Source organism: Phaethon lepturus, unplaced genomic scaffold (assembly GCF_000687285.1).
Source record: "Phaethon lepturus isolate BGI_N335 unplaced genomic scaffold, ASM68728v1 scaffold31589, whole genome shotgun sequence".
In the NCBI taxonomy this organism is placed as follows: Eukaryota; Metazoa; Chordata; class Aves; order Phaethontiformes; family Phaethontidae; genus Phaethon; species Phaethon lepturus.
Genome location: NW_010565067.1, coordinates 9,101 through 30,112, shown reverse-complemented (window position 1 = coordinate 30,112; position 21,012 = coordinate 9,101). Strand labels below are relative to the sequence as shown.

Below are 21,012 nucleotides of genomic sequence, written 5' to 3'. Positions count from 1 at the left end.
TGCACACCCAAAGCCCGCAGAGCCACAGCCCCTCGCACCACGCTGAAGCCAGCCTTCGCCTCCGAGCAGAGGCACCGTACGCTTTTCCCAAAGCGCACCTGCGGTTTTCTCTTTCCTCTCACTGGGTGCCCAGGTTGTGCTGAAACTACAGACTCCTTTAGACTCCTGAAAACTAAAATGCTATGGAAATGGGGACAGGTACTGAGTCATCCTGCCTAAGGGTGTTGTTCCAGCCACTGGGCAGGTCATCCTGAGCTGTCCCTGGCCTTGGGGCTGAGCTCCCACCTCCCCACAGCTGCATGGGCGCCAGCCGGGCAGGGCGTCCCCAGCTGCTGCTGCTGCTGCTGCTGCTGCTGCTGCTGCTCTCCCATCACGTCACGTCACATCACGTCGCATCACGTCGCGTCACGTCCCGTCCCCTTCTTTCCCCCCACAGTTTGCTCATGTGCAGGTGATTTCCACCTAATTTCCATCAGAAGGAGCCAAGTGTATTTAAGCTGCAGGGCTGGCAGCCTTGGGAAAAGGAGTGAGAATTGGTTTTGCAAGGCTTGGGGGAGAGCGGATGGGCCCTTCCGCTGCCTGCCTTAGCAGCCTGTTTCTCTGGGAAGCAAAGGAGCGGGGCTTGTTTGGCTTATACCTCCTGAAGCATTTCTCTTTTGTTGTTTAGGGGTGAGAGTGTGTGACCTTTCTGTCCTGACGCATCTGCGGGGTGCACATTAAGGCTATGCAGCACCTGGATTGCAGGTGGCAGAGGTGTGGACTCTTTCTGGGACTATGCACGTGAGGTACCTGCCGGGCTGTGTTCCACTGTTGAAGCTTGCTTGTCAGGAAAGTGTTTTCTACATTAAACACTTTTCCTTTGTTTCGATTTCCTTTGGGGGGGTGGGTTCTTTTTTCCTGGCTCCCACAAAATTAGGCTTGTCTGAGGTACTCCAGTAAGCTGTTATCTCTAGCTACTTTCAACAGAGACCAAATCACTTTCAAACCTCAACAGACCATGAGGGCAAGACTTAATTTTCTTTGTGCAATACACTTTGCACCTCACCTCTGCTTCCTCTTTGTTTTTAAGGTGACCCCCTCTCTGAAATCCCTTCCTTTACACAGGCTGATGGATGGTTTGTTCAGCCTTGCAAGAGCTCCCTCTATGATATTTCATTATCTGGTCACCGTATGTTGTTTTGGAAGAATCTTTTGCTTTCAAAATAGATTACGGTACTGACAGGCTGAACAGACTTACATGTAGACAAATTTTTGGATGAATACCGACAGACTGTGAAAACCTTGCTGCACTGCAAGGAAATATCTTTTGAGTAGAAAAAAATGCTTTTTCTTGACAAATGATCGTTGCTATTTTTTGTTGATCATTTTAACTATCACCATGCCCATGGGAACTCAGTATTGAAATCTGTAGTGCCTGTATTGATCCTAAACTGTGCCAGCACGGACTTACATCTTAGTGAAAACATCCTGAACTGTTATTTTGCCTTAAGGCCAAATGGTTTGCTGTCTTTAAACTGACAGATAGGTCTGTTCTTTGCAAAATGAGCATGATTTTTAACTTGGACACAAGCTATCACCCAGGTTTACATTGTTGTGACAAGTCATTTTGCAAAGAGCACTTGAATAAGACTTAGGTAGGGAGGCTGTGGTCATTGTTGTTCGGGTGTTTCTTAATGAACTTTTAACTCTTATGAAGGCAATTAAACAGCCAGTGGCTGTATAGCTATTGCAGGTACCTGGGCAGTGTGTGAGCCCCTGCACCTTTCCGGGGCAGCTGCAGCCTTAGCTTCAGCTGCTCCCTGGCAGCCACCCCAGCCTTGCTGGTTTGACTTTATCCAATGCGGTTTTTATGGAGTTTGGTAAGCAGGAATCTCCTAATGTCTTATTGCAGCTTTTCTCTGTGGAACAGAGCTCGGGGTGGATTTCTTCTGGCCCTCGAAGTGCGTTGGTGACAGCTGTAATCAACACAGAGGCGCTTAGAATGCTGATGAACAAAAACAGCTGCTGGAAAAAAAGGGAAAATATGTTATTTTGTTCCTAGAAACTTGCATATAGCTTTATAAAGTGACACTGCATCTTAGTCCTGCCAGGACTTCATTTAAGCCTGTATGGGACCCATACCTTCAGTCACAAGGGTCTGAAACACATCAGTGCTTACCAGGTTTGGTGTGGGTTGACAGTCACTCCACACAGTGTCTGTGTAAACAGACATCCTTCTGTAAGGTTTTAAAGTTTCCTGTTTAACTTTTTAGCTCTACAATTCCCTTAAGGTTTGTTCTGGGCTTTCAGAAGTAACTAACAGCTCGTTAACAGCTCTTTATTAGCACTGAAAACCATTGGAGGGAAGCTGCACTGGTCATCTGGAGCCCTTGGCTTTGCTGGGCAAAAGGTATTTGTTGCCAGATATTAGCTCATGTACTGCAACACAGGGTGCAGTCCTAGGTGTTTTCATTTCACAAAGAAAAATATGTTATAATCTCTTCTGTAGATGAGATGGTGAAGTATCAGATCATTTCGATTACACCATGCTGGCAGGCTGAGGGTGAAAGGAGGGGAGCAGTTTTGCTCCTCTTGACCTCCAAAGGGACAATCCTCTGCCTTTTTTCCTATCATCACAAATGCAAGCTGATAGCAAGCACTTCAAATCAAGGTCACAATTTTGCCAGTTTATCAAACAACTATAAAACCTAAGAGAGAATAAGCATGTGTGGGCTGATGGATATATTATGTGGTTGGCACTAAAAAGGCCCCGCTTGTGCCATTTGCAGGCATGGCGGAAGCGCTGGTTCGTGCTGCGCAGAGGCCGCATGAGTGGGAACCCAGATGTGCTGGAGTACTACAGGAACAATCACTCCAAAAAGCCCATTCGGATCATCGACCTCAACGAGTGTGAAGTGCTGAAGCATTCGGGGCCCAACTTCATCAAGAAGGAATTTCAGAACAACTTCGTCTTCATTGTGAGAACCACCTACCGCACCTTCTACCTGGTAGCCAAAACTGAGGAGGAGATGCAGATCTGGGTGCACAACATCAGCCAGATCTGTAACTTTGGACATCTAGAAGATGGCACAGGTAGGATCATGCTCATCTTGGGGATTGGGAGGATGATCTGTGTCTGGACTCCTCCACAGCAGCACCAGGGATGAGAGGAAGCATGGACCTTGGTGCCTGGTTGGGCTGGGCAGGTGGTCTGGGACTCTGTTTCCTATAGCTCCGCAGAGCACTGAGGTGCTGCTAAACCCCGATTTGAAAGTTATCGGGGATCTCATTTCTGCTGGGTAGAAATAATAACTGGCTGCTTGTTCTCACTTAGCTTTCCTGCTAGAATAAACAGCAGATCCTTAATAAGAAAAGGTACTGTTTATGTGAAAAACTGACTGACCGTTATCTTCTGGGGCCGTTTATTTCATTACATGTCCCATATTTATTTAGTTTGGCTTAACATAAGACACCTGTTCCAGGAAAGTGTCCTGCAAAAGTTGTGTTTTCGCAGACTTTGCTGGATGTGGAATATGCACAGACTTGGGTGTATATGTACATACATAAATCAATGACAAAAATACTGAGTTGTCTTATTCTATTAATGAGAAGAAAAATAAAGAAAAGGCAGAGGACAGGAGAGTGTTAGAAGTGTGTGTCTAGACTTAAAAGATGGTCCTGCCAGTGAAGCATAAAGTCAACTTGTTTTGCCAGGACCTACACCTGTATATACTCAGTAGGGTGAATTTCTTGGAAAGCTTCCAAGAATTAACCACTCCGAGATGGATGTAGCCAGTAATTAAAGTCAGGACCTGTATCATCATTAACTTACCTTTCAAATGAGACAATCGGGCTCAGATAACAGCAATCTGTCTTTCCCGTGACATTTCCAAGGGGCAGATACAGCAGCAATTTGAGAGCTTCATAGGAAGTGAGTCAGAACAAAGACCTTCACAGCGATAAAAGCCAGTGCAAGAGCAGAAGAGGGTGGTGATGGAGGGGCTCCATCCCAAGGGCAGTAATTTGTTTGGGGCTATCATAGTGTGGCCGGGCAGATTGTGCGGCCGTGGTCCCTGTGCTGCTGCACTCTGGCTGCTGCTGGTGTCTGCAACTGCCGCGTGGCCTTACCTTGTAACTTGAAAGGAAACAAACAGCCATGACGAGATGTTTTATTTTAATCTATGCTGGTTCCTGGACTTCTTTAATCTTCTCTTCAGTAGTTTATTCTGCAGGGAAATGGGAGTGGAAAGAGCACTGCAGTGGTCCTGTTACAAATGTGATGTCTGCTCTTTTCCCATTTCCTTTAGAGACCATCAGGAAAACGGGCTGACATATTCTCATGTGCCAGTGCAAACTGCCTGTGAATGCAACTTGCAAACTAGAGCTGGTAACTTTGAGGGATTGGAGTCAATAGCCTGTTGGGGCTTGGATGTAGTTAGGGATATTCAGTGACTCCCTTCCTACTGATCTGCCTTTGTTGACAGAGGTGTTGCTCTTGCATTGCTACTTCTGGTACAGTATTATTTTAGATACACTTTTACCAGTTACTCTGAAATGAAGGTAAGTCTTTCCACGCAAAACAGAAAAGGGAAAAATAATTCTTGACTCTCAAATGTCTATGCAGACTTGTGCTGGCACTGTGCTGAGGATGTGCCTAGGGAGATGTGATCTGTGGCAGAGGAGCTGCGTCAGCAGCTGTCCCAGGATAGATGCATTTATAGTGGGAAACGCCTGTTCTGTTATGCTGGTACAGCGCAGCATTTCTTGTAAGACTTACACATGGGCAATACTCAGAGTATTACACAGTGGTATTTCTCTCCCAGCAAAGATTGCCAGTGCAGACACTGATGGAAGAGAAGTGACAGCTCTTGCTGTGGCAGTTGAGAAAGCTGACATCCCAGCTTTCTGCTCTGTTCAGGGTGGATATTATCCTCCAAGAAGTTCAACAGTGCAGAGCATTAGCCTTCGTTCAGTATAAACTCTGGCACCTGAATTTACAGCCCTCATCACAGACCATGTAAGCTAAGCTTCCAGACATGCACTTATACCTCTAATGGCGAAGAGCTTGTAAGATCTCCTATTTATCCTGCAGTTCCTGCTGGTGAGGTCAGGTTTGGGGTGTATTCAGGTCAGGCTGCAGGGCATGTTCAGATCCTCTGATTTAAATCTGCACAGTTCCACAGGTTGCGCATCACATTTCAAACAATTGCAAATTGCTTCAGCTTTTTGGAAGCACCTAAATCCCCCAAGAACCTATAGGTTTAAACAAATTACCCTTAAAAATTAACATAAGAAGAGAAAAGCTCTATTAAATGCCATATGCTTTTTTTAACTTGAATGCTACTGTGTTAAAAAATAATAGTCCTTGAAATGAATCATCAAAAGAAAGACACATCAATTGCAAGAAATTTTAATAAGCTGTTCTGTGTATTAAAATGAATCTCAAAGCCAATACTATATTGTGAAATCAATCACTCTTAATCCTTGCATCTCTGAAAATTTGCTGTGACTTTGAGGCCAAAACCAAATCTGCTGCTTTTTCTGCTTAATGCACAGAAAGTGCGGCCACGGGCTTACACAGTGACTCAGCTGTAAACAGCATCCCGTCGTTCCCAGTTAGTCCCTTCCAGTAGCAAAGACGCTGGACAAGCAGCCAGGACCTAGTCATCAGAGGCCCCCGGTCTGACGTGTAAGCAGCCAGACAGACCGAAGTTAGCAAAACCGCGGCTGGCCCTGGCAGGACAGCGCTTTAGGCCACAAGAGAGGGGACGGCTGAGAGACGGAGGCGAAGTGCAAGCTCCAGGCAGATGTCAGGAAGCACCTGGGAGGGCAGCTGTCGGGAAGCACTTGCCAGCAGCCACCAGTGCGCCGTGGCACTCGGCTGCCAGGGCCGCGGTGCCACTGGGCTGCCACGAGAACCGGCGCGGCTGGCGGTGCTGGAAATGGCGGGGGAGCCGGCACCCTCAGGGGAGCCGGCTGCAGGAGGGAGGAAGAGGCCTCTCTCCCGATTTCCCTGTCATTTCTATGTAAAATCTTGCTTCCACCTCTGGTGAAGGCTCCCAATGGAGCGGTCATTCCCCAACCCCACAGTGGCCATGCAGGGGATGGAGAGGAGGCTTGGGCCAAATGGCTGGGCAGGGCAGGGCGTGAAATGAAGTGGCTATGGAACGTCATGGGCACACTTTATCCCATATGCAAGCTGAAACCATGATTAACTGACACAAGGCAAAACAGCAGCTTTTCATCGCAGAAACTGCTGTGAAAGTTCTTCAGCCTTTTTCATTAGGAAGCCTTACTTTTAAAGATTGTAGCTGTGCATTGGATGCTCCCCCAGAACATGCCTTGGCAGGCAGCTCCTCAGCACAAGAGGGACCTTTTGTCTTGGGTTCCCTCTTCATTTCTTCCACCGGCTCCAGGTAGTGTTCCACATCCCTTGTAAACACCTTGCTCCTTCTGGGTGCAGCCCTTACCTGAAGGTCCCTGCTGATCTCCATCGCTCCCCTGTTGCGCTACTCTCTCCCACAGCACCCAGGGCCATAGTGGAGCCTGATGGTCCTGGGGAGACCCCCTTGCTGGTGCCCTCCCTGCGCAGGACATGGACCAGGATGTCGGCAGGGACACCCTAAGCGACAGGTTACCCTTGGGTCCCCCTTGGCTGCTAGCAGTTGGATTAGGGCATTTCTGTTCCTCCACCTCTCCCTCACCTCTGGTTGCTCTGTTGTTCACATCCATGCTTGCCCATTGCTGGGACCTTCTCCCTTTCTGCCTGCTCCTCTGATGGTTTATTTGCCTCCTTAAATGTCTCTCCCTTTTTTTTTCCCTTTTGCCAACGTGCACAGACCCTGCCATGGCACTGGGTTGGTTTGATTCCCGAGGACCTTGCTGCAGCCACACCGGGGAGCATCTCCCCCAGCCAGGGCAGCGTGCTGGGAGCAAGAGGAGCTGGGAGCACCGCACTGAGGGTCTGCCTGGGGGGTCTGTGCTCTCCCTGCAGAGACATTTTCTCCTGAGCGTCTTCACTTTATTTTCCCCCTCTGTTCCCGTACAAAATGGGGTGGGGGCAGAGTCCCGGCAGGCTTGCTCACCACCACGCCTGGCCCTTGCAGAGGAGTTCAGGGGAGGTGTGATGGCTCCTTCCAGCCCATGCTGGAGGACAGGCACTGGGGCTACTGCCTCCACACTCCCCTCTCAGCGGGAGGAAATCCCTTCTCTGCTGCACAGACTCAAGGCTGCTCTTTAACGACGGGCTCTGGCCCCTGGCCAGGAGGGGTGGGTGGCATTATCTACCTCCTTGGTACGGCCATGCAGCCTGGTGGGGGTTTGCTGTGAGCAGGACCCCCCCCATTTCACTCTGTCGCTGCACTGCTGTTGCACTGTAATCATTTTTGGAGAGCGGGCTGGGGCCTGTAGCAGGAGGGAGAAGCCCTCTTTTTCTCCAAGCAATGGCCCTTCATTGATGGGGAAAGTCATTGCAGAGGATGCTCCACGTCCTCCATGGTGACTCTCCCTGTCAATGCAGGGCAGAGATTTTTTGGGTTAGTACCCACCGAAGCAGTTATTTTGGCAGCTGAAGCTGCCCGCTGTCTCTCTGGCAAAGGGGAGGGCAGGCACCAAATCTATTCTCTGCCTTCTCACTGTCGAAAATGGCCATGCATAATTTATTCTACCCAGCTGCTGCCGCGGTACAACTTTAATGCATGCTGATTCGGTTACCAGCAGAGCTGGCAGGGGCAGGGCCGGTCTGTTAGGAGCTGGCTACAGGTCCCTGAGCCCCTGAAGGTTAGAAAAGGGCAGGTCTGCGCTATCCCCATCCCTCCCTCCTGCTCACAACGGTTGCCATGTGGTCTGCAGCTCGCAGCCTTTCCTGATGGGATAATCCGTGGCTAAACCCTGCAAGTACCAGATGGAGTTCAGGCCTGTTCATCCTCTGTGTTAATAATCCAGAATGTCATTAATTTCTCTTTCTTATGCATTGTGGTGGGGTTTAGTTGGGGGTTTTTTTTTTGTGTTTTTTAAATGTGGTCAGATGGTGATGGAAACATGCTTTTCTGAGATCCCTACGGAGATAGCCCGGTGCATATTTGATCATCCTCAGTTTGCAAGACAGCACTCTGAGTCCAAGGTTTGAAAGCAGAGTTACCATCAGGGCCAGCCCAATGAACACGAGAAAAGTTATTTTTCAGATGGGAAGGCTGCAGCCCTCAGCTCTGCTTTGCAAATACGAAACCCTGTAAAAGCTGTTCCTTCCAGATGCTCGCTGCTGAAATCCTGCTGCTATAAGCACCTGCTCAAATTAAGCAAAAGCTTTGCTTAAGCTCGAATTTAAGCACATGCTTATGTACTTTGCTGTCCTGGGGTCCACCACCACACCAGACCCCCAAAGTTAACAGGAGGAAGCAGCAGTGAGTCAGCGCTGGTAGATGGGAAGGAAAGAGGTGGCTCCTTCCCCAGTTCAAAGGGTTGAGGTGTGGGGTAGTGCAGGGAGAAAAGATCCGCTGTGTTACGCTGCTTCTGACTGAGATCAGAAGGGTGACAGGGTGAAGCCCACGGTGGCTGGTGGGGAAGTCTGGGTCACTGGAGGGCTTTGTTTGTGTTTAGTGATGTTGCTGCCTAACACCCAAGTCTTGGCAGCCCTCTCCGTCCCTCCTGACCTGCTTGCACATATACCTAGCACCTCCCAGGGTTGAGAAGTGACTACAACAACCCAGTGCAGTGCCAAGGCTTGTTGCTGTGTTGAGCTGAGGACTAGATGGAACCTGCCAGAGGATCTCAGGACCTCACCACACAGTGCAGGATCTGGCCCACAGTGTGCATGTAGAGGGTCAGGGGCTTGTTCCCAGCATTTCCAGCAAATTTTGGGTATCAGCGTTAGAGAAATCTGCCTTCTTGCTACGCTTTGAAGGCATGTTTATGCTTAGTTTGGTTATTTTGTCAGCCATAGCTGATTTCTTGTGGTTTCTTTGCTGTGGCATTTTTAATTTTGAAGAAAGTTTTTGCAGCTTTGACGCAGGCAGTGTCTGGGTTTCAGCCAGAGAGATGGGTACCCACTGCTGAGCCCGCAGGTGTCGGGGACAGCTGGGGTGCCCAGCGAGCACTGCCCGGTCCCCGCGCAGCCCTGGTGAGGGAACCGCCACACAGCAACCTGAAACTTCATCAGAAAAATCATATTCTCTATTTGAGGGCTTGTGCTCCTGGTGCTGCTGTCTGAGCTCGCCACCAGGAGCAGATGCCTTTGGGGAGCTGCTCTGCAAAGACACCCCAGGCCCTTCCCACTCCACAGCTGCCCATGGTGGGAGGTCCAACTTGCACCGAGGACTCAATTTTTGAGTCAAAATGCCCCAAGAGCTGGGCCGGAGGCTGTGCTTAACCTTAAGCCTGCGCAGCGCAGCTATCACTCCTTCATCCCTCCTGCCCAGCATCCCCAGCAGGGACAGAGGCTGGGAGAGCAACAGAACCAGACTTGTCCCTGCTGCCTGGCAGTGCTCAGGCCAGAGGGGTACGAGTGCCTCGGCTGCATGCTGCTGGTGAAGGGTGGCCTTGGTGGTCAGAGACGAACCCGGAGCTGAGTAGGTGGCCAGCCCTTGTGCAGCCGGGGCCAGTCCCACTGCCTGCAGCCCAGACCCACTCCTCTCCCCACCGCCAGCCCTCTCTGTGCTGCGGGGGAGTGGAGTGTTATGCCCAGGGAAGGAGGGAGCAGGGAAGGTGTCACTGAGCACAGGCTCCCCTGTGGCTTGTGGCCTCCAGAAAAGTAGTGTCCCTTTTCTCAGCAGAGCCAACGAGCTTCCAGCTGGGCAATAACAGCTGTACCACAGCTCTCATGGCTTTGATGTCCAGCCTAAGGAGGCATAAGGAGTTTGCAGACAAGTTCAGAGATGCAACAATCTGGCTACTCCATGAGCTGCAAAGCTCAGTTTTGTCCACTGAGATCTAGAAAGTGGGAAGAAACCAATCCATTTCCTTGTTGCCATTAATTTGAAGCGTTGGAGATTAATAACTAAGTATTTGCATTGGGTCCTAAAAAATACTTGATGAAACAGACTGCTCTGCCTCAGCACTTTCCTCAGCAGAGGCTGCCTTCATTACTGTCTGCAGGAGGGACGCTGCAGCCCTGCAGGAGTGGGGGACACCAGAGCAGGGGCTCTGCACCTCCTGCAGTCCCTTGATTTGGTAGCTGGCTTGTCCAGCCTGGGCAGGGGGAGCAGCTGCAAAATCAGGCTTCCCTCTCCTGAGAATCAGTTTTTGCCTTGGCCCAGTGCTGCTCTGGGGTGAAACATTGCTGGTGCAAAAGCAAGGTGGTGATGGCCAGGAGAGGCAGTGGGCCAGGGTGAGTCAGAGCTGTCCCTCAGCCAGGGCCATCCATTCTCATTGCAGGCTCAGTGGAGAGCCTGTCTCACACGACCTCGTCCCCGCAGCCATCGCCAGCCGCCTCCACCCACGCCTCCCGCATCGCCGATCCCTCCTTCTCAGTTGACCACGCCAGTGCTGATGCATCTGCCGCAGAGGAGACACCCAGCGAGTCAGAGTCAGTCTTCCTCCCCGACTACCTCTTCCTCTCCAACTGCGAGTCGGGCAAGCTCAGCCACAACAGGTAGGTCTGGGGTCTGCTAGATGCATCGGGCTGGAGCCACCCTCTGCCTGCCCAGTGATGCCCTGGGAAACTGGCACAAACTGGTCCTTGAGTCCTGCCACTCAGGGTAGGCTCCCAAGCACAACAGGGGACCATCAGCCTAATCCAATGTACAGGGAGCTTTTCATAGCCCCGATTAGCAGTGAAGTGTCGTATGTTGGTCCCGTCCCTTTCCAGGGTGAGTGGCTGGGTACCTCACACATGGCCTCCCCTCCAGATGCCCTTTCTGCCTGGTGCTGCCCAAGGTGCTTAACAGAGTGCCCCACGCCACAGCCCGGCTCGCGGGGCACCTTCCACAGCCATAGGGAAGGGACAGGTTTTGTGGTTTTTCTTTGTGCTGTGCGCTTGATCAGTTGCAACCAGGAGAAAAGGAAAGTGCAGGTCCTGACCTCTGTCTCTGTGCAGGTGTGACAGCTGGTCGAATTCGGACAGATCTCTGGAGCAAACCTCATCGGACGATGTTTTTGTCGACTCCTTGCAGTCCCAGCCCTCCTTGTACCTTGTACAGCCATCCAGCGCTGGCACTGTGCACCAGGATGGGGCCCCATTGGCAAATCCCAGCGCCGTGTCCAGGAACATAGACATTAGCGGGCCACCCAGTGACTTCTCCTCTTCTTCTCCACTGCTGGGGACGCCACTGACGCCAACCTTTCAGATTGACAAGAGCCAAAATGCGCTGCCCTATGGTGTAACCCAGCTGGACATCCTGTCCAACACACCCCCACCACGGCCGCCCAAGCCAACCCACTTCTCAGACAGGAGAGGGGATGAGGTGGGTGGCGGGGCCCTCCAGAATGGGCACGCAGGGATCTGCCGGGCTCAGGTCGCTCTGGTGCCCAGGAGGATCTCCTTGTCCAGCTTAGACAACGTGAGGAGTTGGAAAGGTGAGTGCATTTCTGAGAGCCAGTGAAGAAGGACTGGTGTGAGGAATGGAGCTGCCCAGGAGCACGGAGCTGGTGCTCATCTCCAGCTGTGCTTCCCTGTCCTCCCCACTGCGAAATCATACACCGCCCAAAGCAACCTGAAATGCTTGTTTCAAACCAGTTAGCAAACAGGATTCAAACCTGTCCCTCACATTCAGCTCCTGCTCTGTCAAAGCCCCTCCGTGTGTACACATGGACAGCAATTTGCCTGTGATCTCTTCAGGGTGCCTCATGACTTGCTTGTTTTCCATGCCCCCTCCCACTCCAAAAAAGAAAGCAGTAGAAAAACAAAAATAAAAAGCCAGCCACTGAATCAGGCAATGCCAAACTCTCCATGCAGGTCAAAATATGGGCTTGTACATGGGAAATATCTTTGTAGCTGTGCCGCTTCCCTACATCCAGTCCTTTCCACCACAGCATCGTGTATTTTCGCAGCTTAGACTAAAGAATGGGAAGCCAGGGAGACGCTGGGGATGGGATGTAATCCCAGTTGAACCAGGGAATCTGTGTGTCCTTGAACAAATCCCACTCTGTCCTTGCACTTCAGTCAGGGTAGCCTGAAAACCTGCTGCAGGGCGAGACTCTGCTGCAAAGCAAGCTCTGCTCTGAGCTGAGGCGACTTACCCACTTGTTCTTGAAACGCCATCATCGCAAACAAAAATAACTGTCAAAACCCCAGAATATCAAGGTGTCAAAACCCAGCACAGGCAGTATGAGAAAGTTTTGTTTTGTGGGGCCACAGAACAGAGGGAGGCAGCTGGAATACCTGGCTGAAAATCATCAAGTATTTTGCAGTGATGTGTCATTTTTGATGAGGCAGAAAAGGTAGGTTTTTAAGGACAAGCGTCTTTTAGACTCCTGTAGCTTGAAACACCACAAACTGGTGTTTGGGGCCGTTAGATCTCGCTCTTAAAGCTCAGAAGCTAAAGCAAGGAGACCTCTGTCCAGCCTGTTTATCAGTGTACAGACAATTCTTGGAAGCTTTCTGGAGAAACACCCATCAGCGGAATTGGTATTCTTAATTATCAGTTACATTTAGTTGCTCCCTGACAAGTGCTCCTCTTGCTTCTGCACGCGTGCCGCTCTAACGCCGCCAGTGCGCTTGAGACAGTTAATGTTCCCCCAACCCAATTTACGCCAAAATGTTTTTAAGAGGATTAAGTGGCCAAATGTCATGTTCTGCTGCCGTGCTGCAAGCTTATCTCTGCCTGACAGGGGGCAGCAATGAATTAATAAGTGCTGCTATTTGTTCTTGCCATAAGTGCAGCTGAAACTATTTGAAAGGTTAAACTCTGAATTAAAATGTGTTTAAGAAGAAAGATCAGAAAAAGAAGCAGGGAGAAAGCAGCTGTTCCTCACCAGCTCCCAGAGTGAGCCCGCTCGAGTTATTTACTTCATTTTTTGCCCTTGGCAACCTGTAAAAGCTGAACAGATGTAGTTAACCCAGTGCAAAGGCAGTGTGTGCTGGTTGCAGTGCCACGAAGGGGAACAAGCTGTGCATGTGTAAGGCACCTGTATCCTGGCACGTGCCGGAGCGTTGTGCCCAAATGTCTTTTTGCCAAAATAATACATAAATGTAGCTGTCCCAAGCCAGTGACTGTGTCTATCTGAATATCTATCCGCACTAACAGTACTGCTTTGTTCTTGTTTAGCACTTTTGCCTTCTATGCTGATACTATCGCAAAGACCCCCAGTTGCAGTGCAGTATTGGCATCTCCACCATGAGAGCGGGGATTAACGGGATTAACATGGTTGTAGGGTTTTAAGGCGTTCCCACAAAAAAGCCATTTTCTGCACAGAAAACCATCTTCCAGAAAAGGATGGTAGTTGTAAGCATCTCCTACTGCTGCTCTTCTGTGCACTGAATGCTGGATCTCAGGTTTTTTTGCCTCTTACTTAAAAAGTAATATTGACCTACACAAAGACAAAGGCCAGCCTGCACAAGGGGACACTGAGACTGGTGACCTTTTCTCTGGCTGTTTGTTCCCCATCAGCTTGAGCCACTTGCACCACATCAGCCTTTCTGGGTGACAAAGAGAAGAATTTCTCTCCTACCGTTACGTTCCCCCATGCACCCTCTGTACAATAACACGTGCTTCCCTGGCACCTTACATAGGAGGCTTCTAAGTAACTTTCCAAACAATAATGAATTCATATTCCCTACAGTCCCTTCTCATATAATTTCCCCAATTTGACAAATGGGAACACAGAGCGGGACTAGAGCAGGAGCTGGGTTTAAATTTTTGCTTGGTTGCTGGCTCTCCACACCACACCAGTCTTTCTCCCCAGCTGCTTGTGTTACAGGAAGCATTGTTGCAGCTGGATTATACATGAACATGTTCCTTGGTTTCATCACACTTAAAATAGATGTAATCGCTCTTGAAGTGCAACTGAGTTGGTTCTGGTCTTATGTGTCACTGGATTTCCTCATTTAGGATAAATAGTAGGAGTTACAGAATTTTTGTAAATTTCTAAATATTTTAGAGCCATATGCTTTACTCTAGAAGTATCTCCATAACGTTGCACTGCTTTATCACATTTTTAATCACTTTTTTTCCTTGCAGCAGACATGGAAGGCAGTTCCTTAAGAAGTCGGGATAAGAGGCTTAGCTTGAATTTGGTAAGTACTCTGCTTGCATAAATCTAAAACACTGACACATGACAAACTTCAGAAAGGGAATCATTTCACATCCTGATATTCAATCATTCCTCTCCTGCGTTCAGCAGAATGAAAAAATGGAAGCACTTGGCTTTGGGCAACTTCTGTGCTGCTTTTTCACAGCCACGGGAAGCCTTTGAGAGAGGAGGGAGGGGGAGGCCACAACACTGAGCACCCTGTTTTTAAAGCAGGTGAAGCCAGGTCTGTTGTGAAAAAGGGTACCAGTAGCCTTTAACAGAAGTAAACTGTTGACCAAAAGCTCCTGAGAAAACTGCTTTTTTTTTCTCTTGAAAAAAAGAGTCTAAAGAAGCCTATCACTTCATGATCCTGAGGGATATCTCCTCTTTAGGACATAGGAAAGTCTCTGTTCTCAATGTGCTTGTGATTCAGGGCTCTGTCAGTCCAAAGCTTCCTGACTCAGCCTTTGAGAGGCATGGTTATATGTAGCACCATCACACATCACATAGCCAGTCTTCTGCCTGGCGCTGGATAATGTCTTCTGCGTGGGAGATCCTTTGCTGCTTGTATGTCAGCTCTGGTGGTGCGCAACTTATATTTTTCTCCCCTTTGAAAGCTTGCAAGGTTTATAACCAATCCCTCTCACCACTCAGCCAGCACTAACATGCATGAAATGAATTTCTAGTGTTTATCCTCAGCTATCAGAAGCAACTTGTAGGTCTGTGTGTCTGCGCTCTCAGCTTCCACATTTGCAAAAATCTAGTTCATCAAATGTTCTCCTTTCAGGTGTTTTTTTGTATGAAGGACCCTTCTTCATTTTATAGGTCAGAATTACTGCTGGGAGAGGCAAGTGCAGCCTTACTGAAGTTGGAGGATTTAGCCTACTTAAGTCACCAATAAGTTTGGTCCTAGTTTCCAGCAGTGACTTGCGAAGTTCAGAAGTGGACTTCTCCAAAGCTGGACTGTGCATCTGAACGCGTGCATTTGTCTTGTGTCTTTCCAGCTTGCGCCTTTCAGAAAGGTCATGTCAGGGCTCTCCTGGCCTGGGGCTCGGCTCAGATCCGGATCCGTTGCTAGCTCACAGCATCTCCTTGCAGGGGGTTAGCTCTTCATTTATCAACCTGTTTCTCTCTCTTTTCCTCCTTTGCTTCTGAAGCCATGTCGGTTCTCCCCGCTCTACTCGACTGCTTCGGACAGCACGGAGGACAGCTACGTGCCCATGCGCCCCAGCACCTCTCCCTCGGCACCCAGCTCCGACTGTTCACCCGACGGCTACATCCCCATGAGCCCCGGCTCAACCACGTTTACCTTCCCTGTCATCAGCACTGAAAAACTCACCAGCCCGTTACCTGAGCTTCCCTCGGACCTGGAGCCCCCTCCAGTGAACCGAGACCTCAAGCCTCGTAGGAAATGTAAGCCCAGACCTAAAGTGCAATTGGCAGCCAAGGAGTCCTGATAGTGGGGATATGGGTGACCTCCTTTGATAGTGTCCTTGGCACATTTTAAAGAGCTTTCCACTCTAGAAGAGGGATTGAATTGCTGTGTAAGTGGCCTATAGTACTGTAGCATAGGATGCATCTGCAGGGTGGTTTGTAAGCAGAGGAAGAGCATCCATGCCTACTTTTGCAGTCAAAGACCGGGTGGCTGCATTAGCATGGTGCACGGCTTCAGATCCACTCTGCCTGCAAATGACCAAATGGACATAGCCTTGGAGAGACAGCAGACTAAATTCTGCAGCTTTGAAGTACATGGTACTGCTGTCTCACCAGCTCCCTGACCTTCCAGGAACAGGACATCCAAACACTCAAATACTCAGACTTGATGTGTGGGCTGTTGGTTAAACCGCTGTTGGGTAGGCGCAGCTGTCTTGGTTTAATTAGGAATTTCCTGCAGATGCTTTTACTGATGGTAATTTTCCACTCCTCCTTTTCATGGCCTCTCCAAAATCTGGGTTGCACTTCCAGAGGGTATACTGGGGACAAAATTCAGCTTTGCAGTGGAGAACTTGCCTAAACCTAAGCTACGTTAAAGCTCTTTTGTGCAGAGCCACAGGTCTACTTAGAAATTGGTTCAGGAAATGCTGCTGTGAAGTGGAGACAAATTTAGACCAATGCCAGGAGGCAAAGCAAGCTCAGGTGCTTTCATAGAGGGTTTTGAGAATGGAGTGGAAAATTTACATTGACTGGTGAGAGGAATGATCTTGACCTCCATGTGTAGAACCTTTTTGTTTAGAAAAGACCCCAAAACCTGTTTTGACCTGTAGGCTGAACTGGCCTCTCCTCTTGAAGACAGCATATGCAGAGCAGATTTGAGGCAAGCACACAAATCTTGTGGGGCGTTTGCTGTCCGTATGCCCACTGTATTTATTCTGTTATCCTTGGGTGAATGAGGGACCTTGCTTTCCAGCAGTGACTGAAGTGGTCATTTGTTACTGATTTCTGTCTTGGTTATATCAGTTATGTTCTGTGAAATACTCTGTTAGTTTTGTGCTCTTAATATAAAACTGCATTTTTCTAAACAGTGTGTACTTTTCATTAGCTCTGCTATTGGAAATGTAGTTCCTTTTGTATCTACTTGCAGCACGGCCACCTCCTCTGGACTTGAGGAACCTCTCCACAATCCGGGAGCATGCTGCCGTGACCAGGATGTGGACTGTGCCTTAGTAAGTCAACAAGAAACCTGCCGTTCCAATCTTTTAAGCATTAACATTGTGGAATGGAGTTAAAAATAACTTATCACATCCCACAAGACACAGTTTCCTGGCAAAGTCCACAAACAAAAATTCCCCAGGGCTCCTTCCAGCATCCCCCAGGCTTTTGCTGTCTCTAAAAAGCAAGGCTCCCTTTCATGACAGGCAGTTCCAGTGCGTCCAGCAGCACACAGTGATGCTCAGTCTGTTTTGAAGGTTCGTTTTGAAAAGACTGGAGCTGATCTGCACTCTGGTGTGGCTGCTGCAAAGGCTAAAAACTTCACATGCCTTAATTATTATTTTTTTAAAGTGATAGAGCCATTTTTGTTCCTGAAAATTAATATAGCAAAGGAGAAGCAGATATGATAAAGATCTGCCTGACTTGTAGCCTCAGTGTAGACTTCTGCACCACCACACAGCAATTCAGACTTCAGTTACTGGTGCCACCTTTTGTCATTGGAAATTATTTGTGGGGTAAAACAAATGCTTTTGGTCCCAAAGCCCAGGTAGTATGAACAGATGATACTGTTGGGCCCCAAGTGAAAGACGTCTTCAGGGAACTCGTGAGCAGGGGAGGACTACAGCCTGCTGGCTGGGGGGATCTTGGCACTACAAGGAGAGGCTGACAGGAGAGCCAGCTGTGCTGGAGTGTGCACACAAAAGCCAGGAATTCCCACTAACCTCCTCTGCATAACCCAGGCATTCTGGAAAATGTGGTTTGGCATGAGTGCCAGACAGGGCATTTCCACTCCCCTGCCTCGGGTGGTCATTTGGAGGGCAAAAGGGACACGGGATGGGCAGTTTCTCAGTTGCAGACCCCGCTCTCAGCTGTACAGTCCAAAGCCAGTTAAGCCTCAGCACTGCCTGCCACGTGCTGCCCGTTAGGGACACCCAGTAGCCTGCCTCCCAAGCATCCCTGCCAGAGCACTGTGGTTAATTAGTGCTGACACAGTGCAGAGTCCTGAAGGAATACGAGCTCAGAGGGAGTTTGCATGTTTTACATTAACAAACCTAAAAAAGAAGTATGCCGGGAACTAATAAAGCAAAAGGAATTATACTGTTCATGCTGCACAAAGTGGCCATCTAATTTCCTAATAACTAACCCCATTGTGCTGCTAGCCTGCAATAATTTACTCATGATATACCTCCGACAGTTATGTTAGTGGAAGAGATTTTCCTTTTACAAGGGCTGAGTCGCAGCCATCTCCATAGCACAGATAGCATGTGTTTACCCTGTGTTCAAAGCCAGACAAGTTCCTCTGCGTGCACCTCCAGTAGCTGATTAATTCACATCAATCTCCAAAACGTGGATACCCGCACAACTAAATAACTAACTGCCTCATCGGCACATATTACCCGGATGAATGATATGTCTCTGTGCCCCTTGTTGGAGAATTGCTCCAATGTTTTATGCTTTCTGTCATACCAGAGATGGCAAACTTTCATAAATCCCATAAAAAAAAAAAATCAACAAAACCTCTCGTAGGAATATAGCACACTTTTTCTAGAACTAAGGAGTGGTTTTGGACATCCTCTCTGTAAAGGCTGCAGCATTAGTGTGAGTTTATTCACCATATGGACTGTGTCAGGCTTTGGCTTCATTTCAGAGCATCTGTAAGATGCTTCCTTAACCTCTCCTGTGTTTTTCTTCATAGCAATCGAATGAGCTTTATCTCACCAGAAAGAGACGGTATTAATTCAGCAAGAATATTTGCCAATTCAGTTTCCGGAGAAGAGGAAGAAAGTTACATTCATATGGTAATCTTCATTTTCACACAGCCATCCTTTGCTTTATTCTGCTCTGTCACATTGATGGAGAATGCAGAAGTTTGTTTTCTAAGAAAAAAATGTTGAGGAGGTTTGTCCTTTGCCTTCTGTTTTTAAAAAAATGATGAAACGGTTTTAAACCAAAGACACTGGGACCAATTTACAGAGAGATAAGGGAAGCCCTTTTTCTGCTCTGCAGAACTCAGCTGTTTGCCCACGAATGTTGCTGAGCAGTTCCAAGAGATCACAGGGATCAGCCATATTTACATGAGAACTCATTAAGGCAAAGGAAAATTAAATCTTTTCACCTTTTACAAGTGTGCCCTGCAAAATCTCCTAGGAAATGACAGAAAGCCGTTAGTGCACTTCCTAAAGAAACACACCAAATATTGTGCAGAAACAGAACTCCCATTAAAGTCTCTTATTGCTTCTGCTTTGGCTGGTGGCACTAACCCCACTTCCCATCCCATGAAAGAAGAACATCTGGCTTTGTGGCTTCCTTTTCTTCATTCACTCCTTAGCCATATCTTGCAAAAGACCAGAATCTCAGTTTCCTTTGAAATTTAGGTGGAAATGGATCTCAAATCCCTTGATCTGAGCCAAAGTCTACAGATTTGGCTCCATAGCCAAAGCCCAACAGCAATAGCCATAGAAATATATTTCAAAACTGACCACAGTCTCCATGAACCATAGTCTCAAATTTTAACCTGCTCAGGAGAGCAGTTCAGTTGCAACTACTCCCCATTTGATTTTTCTAGTCAAAAAAAAACCTTCCATACATTTGTGGTCATCTATGATATTCCTAGGATTAATTTTCAGTTGCTAGATTTGAGCAGAGTTATCACCATTTCTTCAAATTTTTAGAACAATGATGGTTAAGAGGGCACTCCTGTAAATCTCAGCCTTCCAAGGCCTTGGGTTGAGAAGCTGGACACAAGTCCTTCTTGATAGTATTGAATGAAAATCAGCCAGGTTTGCTTGTTTTACCATAATTACCAGGAGAAAAAGGCGCTCTCAATTTCTTTATGCCATCCTGCAATTAATCAGTGTTATCCTGCGGTTAGGCACCAGAACCACCCTTGGCATAGAAAATTACTTGGGTGCTGACCCTCCTCACTCACGTTCTGCCAGACGACTCTCCCACCTCACAGTTGTAGTCCTGCTTCCTTTTGGGATCATGTTTTAAGAGCTTTAAAAGTTTCTCTTCTTTCCCGACAGGAACACAGACAGGCAACATCTCCATACAGTGGTGCTTTTCCATGGACAAGGAAATCTAACCTTGATTACTTAGCATTGGATTTTAATTCTGCTTCCCCATCCCCTGTGCAGAAGGTATGAGTCATCTGAAAAACCCCACGGCCTCCTCTTTTCGTCTGCTGGGAGGAAAACAAGACCGAGAGTCAGACTCTGCTAGGTGCCCTAAGTATCATGATGAAGCCAGTCGTGTTTCCAGCTGACTGCATTTGTGGCAGGCTCAAGATTAATATAGTAAAAGCACTATTAGGGTGATGACAAGGTGTCCTTAGTGTGACTCATAGGGATGCCATTAACACGGGCTTGGCAGAGGGCACAAGACTGCGCTAGGATTTGCAGCCATGAGGGCTTGTGGGCAAGCTTGTTAGTGCTTGCAGGATCTCCGCATGCTCTTTCATTCTCATCGAGTCTCCACAAGCCCTTTCCTGCTAGTTTTCCCCCAAATCTCTGCAGTAACAAGTTTACAGCCCACAACAAATTCACGGGGTAAAACTGTACCATCTCTTGTAACATGGCAAAATGTGCATCTTTATTCTTGCATCATTAGAAGCATTTCAGTTTCCTTAGTAATGCTGAAAAAATACATTATATGTTCCAAAGAGCTTATAATCTGCCCAGTTGGTGGGCATTTTGGTGCCAATGGTGCCCATTGCAAAGCAATGAGCTGTTGTCGGTTTGGGCCATTTTATGTCTTGTGTATCATTTTCCCCATCAGCTAATACTCCTGGATGCAAAAGACTCAAGACTCGTAAGCTTCCGTATTTAAACCCGCCCTGTAGTTAAAATGCGGTTAGGTTATCCCTGCAGCAGGATCACTTGGATGAGAAGAGAATGATTATCTGCATGGAAATAGCCAGAAAGCACGTTTCCCTCGCTCACGGCGCTGGGCTGAGTGACAGGGTGACAGATGGATAATTATAGCTAAAGCGGGCTGTAAAGCAATGCTTTTGTCAGCTGATGACACTGTGAGCTTCAAGGTGAAGTGAAGCAATCAAGGAACAAGGGAAAGGGAGAACAGAAAATCAAGCCAAGTTTCACTAGCATCCCTTTTCAACCTTAAAATTAATACTTTGGGTTTTTTCCTCTCTCCCCAACAGAAACCTTTTCTCTCTGAGGAGCAGAGAGTGGACTATGTCCAGGTAGATGAACAGAAGAC

At 48.3% G+C, this 21,012-nt stretch overlaps 1 protein-coding gene across 1 annotated transcript in view; it reads left to right on the top strand.

Annotated features, from left to right (window-relative positions):
* Nucleotides 1-21,012, top strand: part of GAB3 (GRB2-associated binding protein 3) — a gene marked incomplete at its 3' end in the record, with an annotated part of 68,467 nt that overhangs the window by 43,917 nt on the left and 3,538 nt on the right. Inside the window, exons 2-10 of the mRNA XM_010295054.1 lie at nt 2,769-3,072; nt 10,351-10,567; nt 11,012-11,490; nt 14,094-14,149; nt 15,303-15,558; nt 16,727-16,808; nt 18,491-18,593; nt 19,821-19,934; nt 20,954-21,011. Coding sequence (XP_010293356.1) covers nt 2,769-3,072; nt 10,351-10,567; nt 11,012-11,490; nt 14,094-14,149; nt 15,303-15,558; nt 16,727-16,808; nt 18,491-18,593; nt 19,821-19,934; nt 20,954-21,011 — 1,669 coding nt within the window. The remainder of the gene's footprint in view (nt 1-2,768; nt 3,073-10,350; nt 10,568-11,011; nt 11,491-14,093; nt 14,150-15,302; nt 15,559-16,726; nt 16,809-18,490; nt 18,594-19,820; nt 19,935-20,953; nt 21,012) is intronic.